Source organism: Podarcis vaucheri (assembly GCF_965113315.1).
Source record: "Podarcis vaucheri genome assembly, chromosome: 11".
NCBI classification, from domain to species: Eukaryota; Metazoa; Chordata; class Lepidosauria; order Squamata; family Lacertidae; genus Podarcis; species Podarcis vaucheri.
The window spans coordinates 28483089-28501381 of NC_138749.1; the positions used below are offsets into that span (position 1 = coordinate 28483089).

The 18293-nt window shown below is 41.6% G+C and overlaps 1 protein-coding gene across 1 annotated transcript; it reads left to right on the forward strand.

Annotated features, from left to right (window-relative positions):
• The first annotated feature begins 1599 nt into the window (after nt 1–1599).
• Nucleotides 1600–17585, forward strand: MTX3 (metaxin 3). The gene is made up of 9 exons (XM_082191766.1): nt 1600–1744; nt 3742–3811; nt 4641–4717; nt 6183–6275; nt 8124–8306; nt 9405–9481; nt 11174–11331; nt 11680–11768; nt 15372–17585. The coding sequence occupies exons 1-9, from the start codon at nt 1664–1666 to the stop codon at nt 15480–15482; spliced, it is 939 nt and encodes a 312-aa protein (XP_082047892.1). The 5' UTR covers nt 1600–1663; the 3' UTR covers nt 15483–17585.
• Nucleotides 17586–18293: the final 708 nt, after the last annotated feature.

Sequence of the window (18293 nt, forward strand, 5' to 3'; positions counted from 1 at the left end):
TATCCAGTAAAGTGCTTTCGAGATGAGTGCATTGCTGTTTCTATAGTAGCCCAATTGAGCTAATTCTGGGATGTGTGAAAGTACTTTACAAATGAGGTTGTATTGTACTTGCAGAAATGAATACCACAAAATACAGGGACAAAATACATACGCCTGGCAGCAGGTGGGAATGGTGCATGAACACTTAAAATGCTTCTTTTGTTAGCAAACTACAGGGAGCTGCAATTGGGCAAATTTTAGAATGGCGCAGGTGTGTATTTTAACATAGAAACCATGAAGGGTTGCCACCTTTGTTCTGGCAAAATACAGGACAGGGTAGGGTGGATGATTTTTTTTCTTCATCTGGTGCTGAAGTGACTTCAGAACAATCCATTACAATCTACTGCAGCCTATCAGGATGACCCTCTTAAATTTGTCACATGCACACGCACACATACACATGAATTTGTAAATCTCAGGGGGAACTACCCCGAGACCTCCAGGTATAGGGTGGTATATAAATTCAATAAATAAAAAATAAATATAAATAAAATCTGTCTGTTTTTGGCTACCTAGAACTTAAATACATGAACATGCATTTGGAGAGGGTCCCTAACTTGGCAGAGAGAGACCTGAAATACAGGACAAAACTATCAATACAGGACATAACATTTTACATTAAAATACGGAGCAATCCTGTATTATACAGGACAGGTGGCAACCCTAAACCATGGCACATCTCAGGTGCTCTCAGTAACTGTGTCACATAGCATAAATACAAGAGAAAAAAATGTATTTATGGACTGGAGGTGGGGGAGCTAAGAACATAGCGTCTCTTTGTACTAGCCTTACCAAGGATTGCATCCTTAGTTGCAGTGAAAGCCACAATCCTATGTACCTTATTTGGAAGCCCTACTGAACTCCGTGGGTCTTACTCCAAAGTAAACAGGCATAGGCCCCGGCTGCTATTATCCACACTCCTACTAGGGTAGACAAGACACAAGAGACCACAGTTCCTTAATAGTTGTAATGTGCTTTTTTTTTTAACGTCAGGTGTAGGTAGCATAACAATTTTGCATAACTATTTGAGAATAAGCCCCGCTGAGATCAAGGTTTAGTTTTGAATAAACAAGGTTAGGATTCCAAATTTGTCTTTGTCGGGATTATGCTGCGTTTTTCTGCTTGCAACGGATTTGTAAGGCAAGGTGCGGATCCATTAATGGAGCAAGTAAGAAGGCAGCTATTTTTATTTATTTAATCTGAAATTAACCCTTTGGTCAAACAATAGCTAGGAAGTTCATGAAGGTAGGCTTTTTCGGGTTTTGGTTTTGCACTACCAAACCTTCGTTTTTCAACGCCAATGCTTTGCCCTAATAAATTATAAATAAATATGAGTACTGTAGCTGCACTCTCGAACCTTTGCCCCACAACCACCACAAGAAAGTATATCAAAGCCGTTGTAGGGCTGGGTATATGCGCAGCTGCTCTAGCCCCGAGGCCGCGCAGTCAGCGAGAGGCGCTCGGTGTAGCCGCTGGAACACGTAGAAAACGTAAAAAGGGCGGAGCATCCCGCTCGGGCCTCTTCTTCGCCCCGCCCATGCCGAAGGGCGGACACTCCGCGAGGTGGGGAAGGGCGGGGCCGTGGGCGGAGCTTCGTGAGGGCAAAGGGTTTGCCGCGTCCAATATGGCGCCCGCCATGGAGCTGAGCTGCTGGGGCGGTGATTGGGGGTTGCCGTCCGTGCACGCGGAGTGCCTCGTTGTCATGGTAACGGCGGGTTTGACGGGTTTGCGCGGGCGGGGGAAGGCCCAGATTCGGGTGTGAGGGGACGGGGGACGACGGAGAGATGCTTGTGAGGAGCCGCCACAATGGATTGCACCTAGGGAGGAAAGCCTCAGACATTTCCAGTGTTGAAGGGGGAAACTATATATATATGCATTTTTATTTTAATATCCAAAGGAGTCTCCATCCTGCTTTTTAAAGAGCCCTTCAAAAGTGTTGTATACATTCTGGAAATAAGCAATATCCGGCACTTAACTGTGGTATGAAATGTTGTGGATCAGAGCGCCCACTTCATGGGGTGGATCCGATATGGTGTGGGTGCTAGCACACGAAAGTTAATGTCACAGTAAAAAAAATTAATCCTGGAGGTGTATGGGCTTTCTGTAGCGGACTGTGGCTGCAGCAGTGTTGCGCATTTACCCGCGAGTCACCCCATTGGGCAGAGTGAGGCTTAACTTCTGAGTGAAAATGCATAGGATTGTGCTGGAAGGCAGCTGTCTCTGGAATTTGAAAGTAGGACGCACTACAGTGTGCAATCAAGCACCAAAAACATAATGCAGAAAGGTGCCATCAGAAAACCTTTATTGTCTAAAAGGACAATTTCATTTAAATCCTTAAAATCTTTCTTTAAGCACTTGGGTTTCACATATCTTCAAGAGTAGGATGAATAGAAAATGAATATAGGCTGCGTCTCCTTTCAGAGTCCACTCTTACAGCAACACTTCAAGATAGGCATATGTGTTTTAAAAAGTAAAGTTCAGCATTTGTGACTACTGAGATGTTAACTAGTCACTTGTGCATATTGTCACAGACTTAATCTTCATCCACATCTTTTTAAAAGAGAAAGCAAGCTGATATGTATTAAAAATGGTAGTTTGAGAATGGTCCATGGATATCTCCGATTGCTTTAAAGTTTTCTAAACTGTACGTCTTAAAAAAAATATGCAATGGCTCAGTTTGCATGTAGTACTAAGTACAGTAGTACAGTACCTCAGGTTACATACACTTCAGGTTACATACGCTTCAGGTTACAGACTTCGCTAACCCAGAAATAGTGCTTCAGGTTAAGAACTTTGCTTCAGTATGAGAACAGAAATCAAGCTCCGGCGGCACAGCAGCAGCAGGTGGCCCCATTAGCTAAAGTGGTGCTTCAGGTTAAGAACAGTTTCAGGTTAAGTACAGACCTCCGGAACGAATTAAGTACTTAACCTGAGGTATCACTGTATTTGCACCTCACTGGGTCCTTCTGCCGTCACACTACCTAGAGTGAAATCAGTTTTGCTGAGTATGAAGTGTGAACTTGGGCTTATGGCATATATTAACAATATAGGTTGATCTTAGCCCAATTCCAGCTCTATTTGTGTGCATGTAGTGGAATGTAACAGCTAGTGGTCACATCCAGCTAAAACAAAGAGAGTTTTACAGATAAATAGCTGCATGTACAGAGCCTGGCGTGCTCTGGTCCATGGGGTCACAAAGAGTCGGAAACGACTAAACAACAACAACCTTACCCATGAGCTGCGGGGGGTGGAAAGGATTTCCTTGGGTGGAACTAGGTCAGTGTATTTTAAAACTAGTAATGCTTTCCCATAATTCATGCTGAGAAACCTGTGACCTTCAAGATGTTGTTGGATTCCAGTTCCCTTCAGCCCCAGCCAACATTGCCTATTCATCATAGATAACATAAGTTGAAATCCAACAAGCCCAGGAGAGCCACAATTTTTTTCCACTGTCTTCGCTCCTCTTGGCCCCATAGCCAACTGACATCCCATTGAAGTCCGTAGTAAATTGTCCATTAATTTTGACAGTTGAGTGTTACATTTAATGTTGATTATGGTAGTGGCATAATATGACTGCACCCTGAGCTTTTGAGATGAGTCAGGTTATAAATCAAATAAGTAGCTTCTTTACCAAACATTTAGGTTGTCAAAATTCTGAAGAATAAAACATTGAGTTTAATTATTTTGTAACTTTCATTGCAGGCTTATGCCAGGTTTTGTGGTGCACCATTGAAAGTGAATGTTATAGATCATTTGTGGAGAGCACCAAGAGGTATTGCTTTAACATTTTACGTGTATATATTTGCATTTTAGGTTACATCAGAAGCAGCTACTGGGAATGGGTGGTGCCACAGATCTGGCTTCACTGCTATGTACTGGGATGGAAAAGGGACAGTGGCCAGGGTGGTGTGGGCACAGTGACTGTTCCAGTCCAGTGCTCCTGCCAGTGTTCCCAAACCAACCCTGCCCCACAGTCACACCATCTGGGGATGCAGCAGCCCTACCTCCCTGCATAGCAATTCTGGGTTACATACATACATAACTATGTACAAATAGGAAGATCCTCAGCCCTGGCTTAGAACCCAGTCTTTCCTTCTGTTGTGCAAAGCCAAGAGTGGATCATATCAGATGAAAGTCAGTTCAAAGTGAGCATTACATTCCAAGCTATTTGTTGCACTAGTGCAGTGAAAGACCTAGGATGTTTGAACAGGGAACAACTTAAGGGGGTGCAGTTGCATTGTGAAAGGCCTTTTATGAATCAAATGTGGGTGTAGCAGAATGATTCTGGATGATGAAGTAACATTGCTTAGCGTCATCTGATCTATGTCAGCAGGATGAAGGATCACCCCTAGCCTTCTTATGTTGAAGCTACAAAATAAGGCAATTAAAAAAAATGAGTGGCAAAAGTGAAAGCTTGGCAGGGGGTTGGACTCGATGGCCCTTGTGGTCTCTTCCAACTCTATGATTCTATGATTCTATATGCAGCAATCCTTGGTATTGAGCTGATCAGAATTCTTACATGAGCAAATTTAACCACCTGTTATGTTAGCACTAATAGGGTTGTTTTGATTGCATTATCTTGATTGATCATTTATTTTTAGGGAGCGTACCAGTACTGATATTGAATGACACCGTTATTTCTCAGCCAGCAAAAATACTAAACTTCTTAAGAAAGCAGGTGAGTTTCCATAAATAGTATCTCATATCTGGTAAGTTAAATCTTTAAAGATTAGCTATCTCTAACTTTCATTTCAAAAGCTTTGTGAGATTTGAAAGCAAATTACTTGTGCTTTTGTTTGCTTCTTTATTTACAAAAAGGGAATAAAATGTGTCTTTCACTTGATTAAGGAATTTTTTTCCCTTCCTTAATTTTAACATTAGAAATTCAGTTGCTGGCTAGCCTGGAAGTTTCATTGAAGACTGGAAAATCAAGGAAATGACAGCTGAAAAATCAGGATATTGAGGCAGAATTCTTAAAACTGTTTCCAAAGACTAAGGAACATTCTGGAGAGAGGACACCTTTGCTAGGGTTTGACTGCCACCTCTCCCTCTCCTGTTAAGGTATGAGAACAAACAAAATGTGTCCCAAGAAATCTATAGTCAATTGACTCCGCCAGCCAGACTCAATACTACTTGAACTCTTTGAGGGTTTGTTTGTTTTTTTACAATCGAGCAGTATATAAATAGTGTGAAATAAAATAATAAATAAAACTCACTGCAATCATTCTCTTCTAGCATATGTGAGTGCATGGAAATCAACCTGTAAAGTGGATCCCCACCTCAGCGAAGCAGAACTTTGCTGTGCCACACAAGCCACAGCAGTGCCCATACCCTCTATCATAGCCAGGCGGGAGCTAATGCTTTTTACAAAACAATCCCACAGGCTACTTGTCCTGTCGCCCTGAATATGGCAAAATTTCAGCTTCTGTTGGCAGCACCCTGCATAGGCAAGATCAGGAGATAAACTGACTGCTGGATTGTCCTATGGAGCGCCCTATGCAATGCACAGAAAGGCTTCTATGTAAGGTGAAATGCTTGGCTGATAGAGCTTTCAGGCATTGCTGCATCTTGACTGATGCTCCAACATCAGGGACAGGGAGGAAATGGTTCTCCTTGGATCCTACAGAGTGCTATTCCACAAGATCTCTTGTCTATATGTTCACTAGGAGATCAGGATTGTAGCTCATAAATTCCCAACTCTTTCAGATTCTGTTTGTACAATAAAAGAGCCAAACAGGAGCACAAGTAAATTTTATATTTTAGGGGAATATAGATGCATTCTTAAATTCCATTTTTCAGGATTCACCATGACTAAAAGCAGTTTAAATATAAAGGTCATGCACACCTTAACTAAAGTGCAAGTTGATTTTGTTAAAATATCCCCATTAGTTTGACTTCATGCAGATTGATCTTAGAATTAAGTGCCTCTGTAACTTCAGCAGTCAACACTATTGTTAAACATTGAAACCATTAACTTGGAGGAAAAGTTAAGAGTTTAATTTTATTGTTTATTGCTTTTCTGTTTTTTGAAACAATATATAATTCACTTTTTACAGGAACCTTCAATTGTTGGCTTCATTTTCTCTTTGGAAAGTTTCATATGACTGCTTGCTGCATTAATGTATTGCCTTTTTCACTGGCAGAAATATAATGCTGATTATGAGTTGTCTACAAAAGAAGGAGCAGACACACTGGCGTACATTGCACTACTCGAAGAAAAATTACTTCCTGCTGTGGTAAGATACAGTTGTTGTTTGTGACCAAAGTTTTGCAGTGCCACCCACCAAAGTCAATAACATGCTTATTCAGCTCATTGAAATTAATGTGTCCTGAACTTCTTGTGTGTTCCCATGAGATGTCTTAGGAGTCAGTAATCACCATTAAAATCAGATATCTTTAAAATCAGCATTCATATTAAAGAGCTCAGTGACAATAGGGTTAGTTCAGTAATCTGAAAGCAAGAGTTTGGACAGCTGTGTGGGCCTTCCAGACATTGTTGGACTCCCAGTCCCATCCAGGGACGCGGACTTATAAAAAATATTGGGGGGGCCCGGGAAAGCTCGTGAAATGTAAATAAGCTCATGAATATGCAAATAAGCTCATGAATATGCAAATAAAGTGGCGCCGCCCCCTCGTGAGCAAATAGGGGAGAGCGTGCTGCGCCTATTAATCAGCTCCGGAACAGCTGATATGCGGGAAACGTGGGGCTAGCCGGAGAAGAGAGGGTGAGCCCCCTCCGCTCCGGCCCTAAACCGCTGAAACCGCCAGGAGGAAGGAAATTCCCCCCGGCAGTGCCTTGGCCGTGGCGGTGGTGCTGCGAAGCAACGATGCAGGAGCCCCCGCCCCCGGGGATTCCCTAATCTTGCGGGGGACGGCCGGGGCTCTCCGACTAGGGCGCGCGGCTGGCTGGCTGGCTGGCGAGGGCGCAGGTGGGGAGGAGGCGGGGGGCGGCGGCGGCGCTCTGCTGGAAGGGCGCCCGAGATTATTGGGGGGGCTGAGCCCCCCCAAAAATTTTTTTGAGGGGGCTCGAGCCCCCTCAGGCCCCATGGAGTCGGCGCCTATGGTCCCATCATCCCTGACTATTGGCTATGCTGGCTGGGACTGAGAGGAGTTGGAGTGCAACATCATCAGGAAGGCCACAGATTCCCCACCCCTGCTCTGTGGCTTTGTTATCACAAACAGTAGACACGGTGGTAAACATCTGTCTGGGTTTTATTTCTTCACTCTGTAGATGAAGACTTACATAACTAAATTTTTCCTATACAGAAATTCTTTCCACAAAGAAAACTAGAAATAGATAAGATGAGTTCTAGTGTGGTTTTAATGAAAGTTGTATGTGATAGGCTTCTGTTGCTCATATAAAAAGCACAACAACCTGAAAACAAAGTTAATCTAATCGAGCAGATGCAGTATACAATAGCTCATTACCATTTCTGGGTAGATCTTGCACTAGATACAAAATGGCAGGAGAAGAACAGCCACAGACTTTCTTAGACCTTGACTTATCCATAATGTGCTAGGTTTTTATGCGAAGTTTTCAGTCTGCTATATGTAAAGACTAGGCCAGTAATGTCACAGAAGTTCAGGTAATGGATAGAGGAGACTTGCAACTCATAGCAAGTATGTGTGCTATTTAAACTAGCTACTTTTCACTGTTCTGAAACACTGCTGACATGGTAGGAATAATTTAAATTGAATATAAATTGCTTCTTTAAATATAATATGCTTGGTATACTTTGACTTTTCTAATTACCTCTATAGTGCAGCCCTATTCATGTCTACTCAGAAGGCCCCATTGAGTTCATTGGGACTTATTTTCATGTAAAAGTGTAGAGACATGCACTCTTATTGAGATCTGTCCTATTCGTATTATTAATTAATTATTAAAAATGTGTTTGCATATCTGTAATAGTCTTAACTTTATTTCCACTCTGCTGAGAAAATAACTTGGTTCTTGAACACTGAGACAGGCTTGTTAGATCCCCCAAAATCTATTGGTAAACAAAAACAGGTTTGGTTTTTATAGTAACAGGGAGGCTGATGTTCATTATCGAATGTTAACATTCTTTGTTATCATGATATAGCTGCACACTTTCTGGGTTGAAGCTGATAACTACTACAATGTGACAAAACCATGGTTTGCTTCAAGGATCCCATTTCCATTGAGTTGGTATCTGCCTAGAAAGATGTCTGGGGAAGCCCTTAATAGGATCTTGCTGACAAAGGGAGGGCCTCCGCTCTACAGTCTCACTGAAGTGGAAGCACAGGTATATTTTGCTTTATGAGTAATTTAGGCCTATAATCGATGCAGATGTACTAGAATTGGGCGCTAGATATGATGGTGCTTGTTTTAATACTTATTGAGACAATAGATTTCTTCAAGGTAATGTTGGAAGGATCAGTGAAGTTTACTGGTCCAACAACTTCCTTGATCAACCAGTGATTCAAAAGAAGGTTCGGGAGAGGGCTTTCCTGATTCTACTTCATTTTAGTGGCCACCTGAAATTTTCCATGCCTTATGTTATTGTTCTGGTTAACAAATTTGTCAACCCATGCAGATGGAAAGAACTAGTGTTTTACATTCTTTCTGCCTGGCATCTCTTCACTCATGTTTTGGGGAGGGACTGGTGTGTTTTATGCCAGGTGGACTGATTCTGCCCTCTTCAGCTGTAGTGCTCTGATGGATTGAATATTAGTTTTATGTTATAATGAAGTTTTTTTAAAAAAATTGAATACATTGTTTTAATTGTATTTTGTAAACTACTCTGGATCTTAACCGATGAAGGGTGGCATAATAAGGAAAGGAAGGAAGGAAGGAAGGAAGGAAGGAAGGAAGACATTTTGTTACTAGCTGAAGCTTTTGAACAGTTTTCAAAGACAAGCTCACATATTGCAGATTGCAGTAACTAATCCACAAGATGATCAAGGCATGGATAGCAAGCATAAGACCCTCATATTCCAGCAGGGTACAGGAATAACATGGTCACATAGCGAACATGCTGATGTTTGGAGGGAGACACTCTTGCAAACAAGTAAAAAAATAAGCCAGCATACAAAGGAGTGGCCACAGGCAGGTTATGTATATGTGTGGCCAAGGACACATAACAATTTCTCAAATATTGGGTTGTAGCCACTACATTTTACTCAGAGTACTCCCATTGAAATTACAGTTGTACCTTGGAAGTCATATGGAATCCGTTCGACTTCCAAAACGTCCAGAAACCAAATTGTGGCCTCTGATTGGCTGTAGGAAGCTCCTGCAGCCAATCAGAAGCTGCAGAAGCCCCACCGGACATTCGGGTTTCAAAAAAACGTTCGCAAACTGGAACAATAACTTTTGGCTTTGCGGCGTTTGTTTGTTTTAGATCTACAGAGATGCCAAGGAATGCCTGAATCTTCTATCAAACAGACTGGGGACGTCTCCATTTTTCTTTGGAAACATGTGAGTACAGAATGTTTACAGTGTTTGCAACATATGTGGTGTGGTACTATTAATGCCAAAATACTTGTGTATGCTTTCCGGTTTTCTTTTCCCTTGTGAACAAAACATAGATTTTTGGTATGTATTCAAGTTTTAAAATCAGATGTCATTCTTCTAGTGCTTGTCAAACCACAGGGTGACCAATTAAATGTACTAGAGGCAAATAAAAATATGAGCAAGAGCTCACCAGCAGTGAACTTGGCTTGCTTCTGGCTTTGCAAGTGAAATGACACATTTGCATGCTAGGGAATTGATTGCTGGCTCAGCCATCAGCCATCAGTCTTCCCTTGTGCCTCAGGCAGGCAGTGTGATTTCTGTTCTCTTTTCTTTTTAATTAAAAGCACATCCCTGTTTGTTTGTCTATTTATCATTTGTTGCTTTATTTATTTTTTTTTAAAAATCCGTTTGAAGTGCATTCCCTCCCCCCATGTTGCGGGTGGTATAGTGGCAGATTCGCAGGTGCCAGCCAATCAGTCCTGTGCAAAGCTTGCCACTGTTGCAGCCTTGAAGAATCAGGACTTTTTGCAGCTTGACCCTACAGAGGAATAGATAGGTTGCAGCTGAACAACCTAACTTAACTTCCCTATACATGGTATGTCTTCGTTCCATTTGATCTGTTCCCTGCACAGTTGGTGACTGTTGGTTTTTTTATAAAAAACTTGGACAATGAAAACCAGACCATGGCTGCCCTATTTACAGATTTTTATTTCTAAGAGCACATTGGCACATTGTTTTGGGGGGAGTCTTATCCTCATTGGATATACTGTACTGCAGCAAACCTTCCTGTTCCACAGGATGCCAATTTTCGAATTGTGTCAGTCTGTGTACCACCTGCACTTCAGACAGAAGAGAGGAGTCAATCACCTCAGTTGTTGTTGCGATTCTGACCTTTCATGCCAAACACTGTTTTCCTTCTAAGAACTCGTCTTATATACTTTTTTAAAAATTACCACAGTGGTGGTCATGGAAGCCACTTCAAGTGAGGCTCAGTCAGTAATGCTGGCACAGGAAATAATTATGTGATTTGACCTGCCTGTGTAGTTTTTGCATCAAAATGTTGCTGGAACAGCATGGAACTATTTGGCAGAAGAATGGGGTACAAATGCTCCAAATAAGCAAAAAATAAATAAAAATCTATCCCAATGCAGATGTTGGAGTAATCTGTGAACCAAATCTGAGTTTTGTTGATGGCATGTGATCACCAAATATTCCATTTATCAGCTCTTGTATATCTGTAGCAAGGGAGCAGCTGAAACTATGACAGTGTTCAACATTAATGTCTCTAAACAGACTTGGGACATGACAGCAGCTGCTGTTTTGTAATTATATGTGCAGCCTGCAGGCAGTTGAATCTTGCTCATTGTCTAGTAAAATGGCATGCCATGAATATCTGTCTCTTTTATCCCATTAATGGAGATATTTTATGACAAAACACAATCTTATTAAACTGCTGTGAAAATAAGAGACTATACCATATGTTGAGTCAAACATATTTTTAATCTTCCATCATGGGTTTAATTCCACATTAGCACTCACATTATTTTGATAAATACGAGTGTCTTCAAACAGCAACACTTTGCTTGATATTTTTCTCTGTTTAGAAAGTGACTTACAGGGTTTGAGATATCCGTATCCCATGTTTGTTACCCCTAGGCCTACAACTCTTGATGCCTTTGTGTTTGGTTTTCTTGCTCCTCTTTATAAAGTACCGTTCCCCAAAACCCAGCTACAAGATCATTTGAAGCAGCTTCCCAATTTATGTCACTTCTGTGATGACATTCTGATTTGTTACTTCAGATCAAACTTATCAGGTAAGCCATATGCTTCTCTTTCAGCATGTGTTATATTTTCATAAGAGGTATACCTACATTTGCACTGAATCTGCACGGCTCTGGAAGTCTTACCATTTTAAATTTTCTCTGTTGTGGAATGGAGGTAGCAGAGGATTGGGTTTGTGGTGGGGAGGTGAAGTTGATTTTTCAGGCTTACCCCTAGGCACTTGGTTGGCCAGTGTAAGAACAGGTTGCTGGACTAGATGGGAAATTGACCTGACCCAGCATCTTCTTATGTTCTGTTCCCTGATGAAAATAAGGAAATGCTTTCTAAATGTAGTTTCTGTCCCTCCTAACTCTCTGTTTCTGTGTGCATTGCTTATTTAGGTGCCACTCCAGCAGGTCAAGACACAGTTGATGCAAATCTACAGAAACTCACACAGCTTGTAAACAAAGAATCCAACTTAATTGAAAAGGTCATTTTTGTTTCTGTCTTTTTGTATTTTTCTGATCTTCTTCTTGTTGATAACTAGGGACCAAATTAGGCATGACCATGGCAGTTCAATGTGTTTGGGCCATTTGTGTCTAATCAAATTGAAAGAGAGGATGGAAGTCAGAAAAGGGACACATGAGTGAAGAGAATAAAACCTGTCCAGCTTTCCGATAGCTTGTCAACCCAAGTGTTTTCTCCCTCTGCCAAGCTGTGATGCTGAAGTTGCCCTTGGCTTAGCTTGAAGGAAAGCATTTGAGGAGCAGGGTTGCAGACAGGGTAAGCATTGGATGAAGGATAATTCTGCATTTCTCCCCATTAGGTTCCATTTGCTTTAAAATCAGGGCCCCTCTTCCTAGTCACTGTCATGTAATCTTCAGATTAATTTTAGCAATTACATGCTGTGAAATACTTGTTTCAGGGTATGCATATTATATTGCATACCTTAGAAAATTCATTTTCTTCAAAAGTGAGCTAGACAGCAGTACACAAGTCACTTATATTTACTTCAGTAGGAGTATCAAGAATGAACCCTGGATTTCAACACTCATGTACAGAGTTGGAACATGGAATCTATTACCAGGCGCAAAAGATACTTAAGGACATTGGCACTCATCACATCAGTTCACAACATGCTTTTTGAATATGACCACCTACAATAATCTGACAAAATCTTGCAAATTAAAATAATATGGCTGCATTTTGTTTTGATTGATACAAGTTCTATTGCTTCCATCAGAAATTAATTCATTTGCATTCCTACATCAATTGCATCTGAAGTGCCTTGTTTTCTTGAATGCATTTTTCTCAGCTATAACAACTAGTGTGGTGGGGCATGGTGTTGCTGCAGCTTACCTGGATGGGCTGGGGTGTGGCATTGTGGCAGTGAGGTCAGGACTGAGCAAGTGTATCATAGAATCATAGAATCATAGAATCATAGAGTTGGAAGAGACCACAAGGGCCATCGAGTCCAACCCCCTGCCAAGCAGGAAACACCATCAGAGCACTCCTGACATATGGTTGTCAAGCCTCTGCTTAAAGACCTCCAAAGTAGGAGACTCCACCACACTCCTTGGCAGCAAATTCCACTGTCGAACAGCTCTTACTGTCAGGAAGTTCTTCCTAATGTTTAGGTGGAATCTTCTTTCTTGTAGTTTGGATCCATTGCTCCGTGTCCGCTTCTCCGGAGCAGCAGAAAACAACCTTTCTCCCTCCTCTATGTGACATCCTTTTATATATTTGAACATGGCTATCATATCACCCCTTAACCTCCTCTTCTCCAGGCTAAACATGCCCAGCTCCCTTAGCCGTTCCTCATAAGGCATCGTTTCCAGGCCTTTGACCATTTTGGTTGCCCTCCTCTGGACACGTTCCAGTTTGTCAGTGTCCTTCTTGAATTGTGGTGCCCAGAACTGGACACAGTACTCCAGGTGTGGTCTGACCAGAGCAGAATACAGTGGCACTATTACTTCCCTTGATCTAGATGCTATACTCCTATTGATGCAGCCCAGAATTGCATTGGCTTTTTTAGCTGCCGCGTCACACTGTTGGCTCATGTCAAGTTTGTGGTCAACCAAGACTCCTAGATCCTTTTCACATGTACTGCTCTCAAGCCAGGTGTCACCCATCTTGTATTTGTGCCTCTCATTTTTTTTGCCCAAGTGCAATACTTTACATTTCTCCCTGTTAAAATTCATCTTGTTTATTTTTGCCCAGTTCTCTAATCTGTCAAGGTCGTTTTGAAGTGTGATCCTGTCCTCTGGGGTGTTAGCCACCCCTCCCAGTTTGGTGTCATCTGCAAATTTGATCAGGATGCCCTTGAGTCCATCATCCAAGTCGTTGATAAAGATGTTGAATAAGACCGGGCCCAAGACAGAACCCTGTGGCACCCCACTAGTCACTCTTCTCCAGGATGAAGAGGAACCATTGATGAGCACCCTTTGGGTTCGGTCAGTCAGCCAGTTACAAATCCACTGAGTGGTAGCATAGTCAAGACCGCATTTTACCAGCTTCTTTACAAGAATATCATGGGGCACCTTGTCAAATGCCTTGCTGAAATCAAGGTAGGCTACATCCACTGCGTTCCCTTCATCTACCAGGCTTGTAATTCTGTCAAAAAACGAGATCAGGTTAGTCTGACATGACTTATTTTTCAGAAATCCATGCTGACTATTGGTGATCACAGCATTCCTTTCTAGGTGCTCACAGACTGTTTGCTTAATGATCTGCTCCAGAATCTTCCCTGCTATTGATGTCAGACTGACTGGGCGGTAATTATTTGGGTCCTCTCTTTTCCCCTTTTTGAAAATAGGGACAACATTTGCCCTCCTCCAGTCTGCCGGGACTTCGCCTGTTCTCCAGGAATTCTCAAAGATGACTGCCAGTGGTTCTGAGATCACATCTGCCAGTTCTTTTAATACTCTTGGATGCAGTTCATCTGGCCCTGGAGACTTGAATACATCTAAACTAGCCAAATATTCTTGTACTATCTCCTTAGTTATTCTGGGCTGTGTTTCCTTTGCTGAATCATTTGCTCCAAATTCTTCAGGTCGGGCATTGTTTTCTTTATCGGAGAAGACTGAGGCAAAGAAGGCATTGAGTAGTTCAGCCCTTTCTGTGTCCCCTGTTTGCATTTCACCATCTTCTCCTCTGAGTGACGCATCAGAAAGAGTGCTGGATTGGTTCCACTTGTGCGTCTGCACAGGCTCGACTCTCCCTCTGCTCTGCGCTACCCCAGCCCTGTTCAAGTAAATGCAGTGACACCAGAGTCAGGAGGGCTTTTCCATCCTGCTCCACCAGCCACTACTGTCTTACCAGTCCTTGCCTAATGGACTCTTTTTAGATGGTTGCCATCTTCACATAATATTGGAAAATACTGGCAACTCATTATTGCTGTAATTTTACTTTTAATCTGTGTTCATATTAAACTCCTTTTCTAAAGCTGGATAACCTTAACAAACATCCTTGCTAGATTTTGCCGGGAGTGTTGAAGAAGTTATTTTGAAGAGTTCTCCTAGAGTCATGTGAGATCTTCTTTTCAATGAGTGGCTTCTGTGCAGCTTCAGTAGCATTTAAATGTTCCACTCATACAGGTGGGGGCCAATTTTGTGCGTCTCACCCATGGAAGTGGCATTGTGTTGAAAGAGGGGAAGGCAGTTCCTATGAGAAAGACCCATGCACTGGACCCTTCCCATGTGATTAAGTCAGTTAAACATCATGCCAGTTGTGTCTCCGCCTTTACAAAAAAGCATCTCCTACATATCCACAGTAACATTTAAGGGGTCCTGACTCTTGTTTATGTACGTATGATAGGTCAAGTAGTACACAATATGATAAATACATTTATGGATAAGTGAGAATTAGGCTTGCTAAGTGCAGTATGAAAGCTAAATATCAAGGAATGATGAATCACATCCATGAGGAGTTCTATTGAACATTCACATTGGTCTGGTCTCCTTGATCTCAGTTAGACTGCACTAGTGCATATCTAGAAAACTGCTTTGTAGAGCACATTTCTGAATCTTTGTGAAGATTTTGTTATAGATATCTTCTTTAGATATATGAATTGCTATTTATGTTGTTTCTGCAGATGGATGATAACCTTCGTAAGAGTCCTCAGCACCCTCCGCGTAAGCTGACAACTCTCAAACTTTCTACAGGTGGGGAAGGAAATAGCTCACCAAACCGCTTATCACCCTGAGAGTTTTAGTTGTCATATCTATGTGTGTGATTAGAAGCTGACATCAAATCTGAACAATCTTTGCACTAATTCTGTAGGTACATGAAGCGAGGTAAAAATGTGAATTGGCAAATAGGCACAAGCACATTAATTTAACCAATGCTATCTATAGTCACATAAGGAACCAGTAAAAGTCTAAGTTAAGCACAGACAGAATTGTTGAGTAATTGTACAATGCCGTATGAGGTCACCATAAGTGCTGCATAATGCTTGTCTTTTAGGGTTAGTTGACCAAAAGCTAAGATTCCACTTTGGAATATGCAAATGCATCACCATTTTCTGCTAGATGCTTTTGATTTTGGCTGCAATCATGTTATAGCTCAACTTGGTTGTTGCATGTGGAGTAGCTACTTAAGCATTTGTATAGATTTCCAATGTGGTTCAAATACAGAGAGAAAATTAAAATGTCGGTCTTTTGTGACAGGTAAGCTGACAAGCAGTTAGAAGGTATTTGCCATTTTGTTTTGTTTTTTCAGTAATGATCAGTGTATGTTGGCCATTTTTAAATGACTATAGAGTTTAAAAACTAAACTGATCACTTGGGAACATTAATTAGAATTTTTTTTCAGATTTGGTCTTAATCAGGAAAAGGATAAGCTTGACCAGCTTCTGTGATAGTATGCCTACGTTCAAAATGTCAGTACACGGATTGACAGTATCAATCAATGCATGTAAGAGGTCAAGTTAGAAAACCTGTTGCAGGCCAAGACTGAATATGTAGTATGAACATTGTCTCACTTTACTTTGTCTGCCCCTGCAGATTCATTAGCTTCTTGTTTTTATATATTTATCCAATATCAAACCCTCAAATAATCTAGATTTTTCCCTAGATTAGTAACTTTCATTGTTGGGTATAAAGAGATATTGCCCTGGCATAAAGCTCAAACTAAACTGCCCAGTGCACTGAAACAACAAGGACACCCCACCATTTCTTACTGATGCATACTGACACTGTAGTAAGTAAGCAAGCAAGCACATACACTGTACATACACTGGAATTTCTACATGCGTGGGGAAGCCCTAGATCAGGCTAGTAGCAGCAGAGGTGGCACTTGTGGGGCAATGTTGCTTTTCTAGCTACCCAACACAGCAGGCCACTGGCTTGCTGAGAAGAGAGGGGGAGGCACAGGGAGCCTGGCCCAGTACGTGGGAGGGGGAATGTCATATTGATTCCACTATCACATGCTGCACTGGACCAAGCTACCTGCAATTCACCCCTCCCCTCTCCCTCTTGGAAAGCACCAGAGACCTGCTATGCTGGGAAGCCAGGTGAGCAATGGTGCCCCACTACACCAATTGTTAGTAGATCATGCTGGCAATTTTTTATGGTGATGGTAATTGTAATTTCAAATTATTAGCTGCTATCAACTGGTCCAAAAGTTCCATTAATAAATCAAGGTTTGCAACTATTGGACTGGGGGTGAGTGCCTAAAAAAACAGGTGCTTTGGGAGTATTTTACAGCAAGGTGTGCATTCTGAAAACAGCGTTGACCTCTGTGCTATTGCAGAGGCCTCCGTGGTGTGGGGTACCTGCCAGGTTCGAAGCAGCCCTTTATGCACTGCTTCCAGGTGCCACAAAGTGGCAACACACCGCAGAAGCCTGTTTGAGGTCTCAACACGCTAGATGAAATATAGGCTGTGCAAAACTGGGTTAAGGACCATGGGCCATCAGTTGCCGTCCCCTATTCTAAGGACTGACTCGAAATTTCCAATATATCAACAATATTTTTGAAAAGCTACTTGGCCAAAACGGCAACTGCCATTAACCAATGTATCTTATGGTATCTGATTCCCAAGAAACAGTTTTCATATGGATGTAAGATCGTTTTCTTTTCATCTGACTTTATTTTGCCAAGTCAAACAAATCTGATATTTTTCTCTAAATTACCTCCAGTATTCTGTATATGTAGACAAATAGCTGTACAAACAAACCTGTAAATAATGTATATACATGTATTTGCAGACTATTTATAAACCTAAGGAATGTAAAGATCCTTAATGTATCTTGTTGTTTATAACAATAATTTTGGATGTCTAACAAGAATAAATTTAAGTTTCATGTTACTTCCTGAATGTTTGCTTTGGTTATTTAAAGCTGGAGATGTCACACACCAAATCATGATAATCATAAGGATATATGTTAAAGCAAAAACTATTTGTGTCTGATCTTGCAGGGGACATCAAATGAGATAATATTACTTGGTTTATACAAAACTTTCATAACACAAACATGGTTTTGTTTGCTTTGTAAGCATTTGTGACTGACCAAGAAAATTGTGTATTTGTATTTCAGTCCTAGGAATATTTACCTGCAGGGCAAGTGACTTGAAAGTGTGATTTGCTTCCAAGTTAAACACACATAGGATCAGACTGCATAAATGGTGCACTCTTTTGTGCCAATGAAAAAGTCACCACACCATTTTATATGTTTCATATTTGGAGCAGTGTTTCCCATAGGAGAGCTGGCCCTTAAAGACTGTGATGGAGAGAAAAGTAAAATGATTGCTCAGATTCCCTAGTACATAACATTTTACTGCAAAGTATTGTTCTAGTCTAATACTGTCAGGGCTGCCTCAGGTCTCAGCTCACAAAAGACCAACGCCGAGCTCTTCTTATATACAAGGATGTTTATTGCAGTTCATTATCAGTTCCACAGCCGGAGCGCGCAGCCCCGCGTCTCTTAGGCTAGACATTCGAAGTCCCCTCTAAATCGGTCCCGCCCCTACACCAGTGTAAGGGGCTTGTGCTAGACCACCTCTTCCTGTCCTTTCT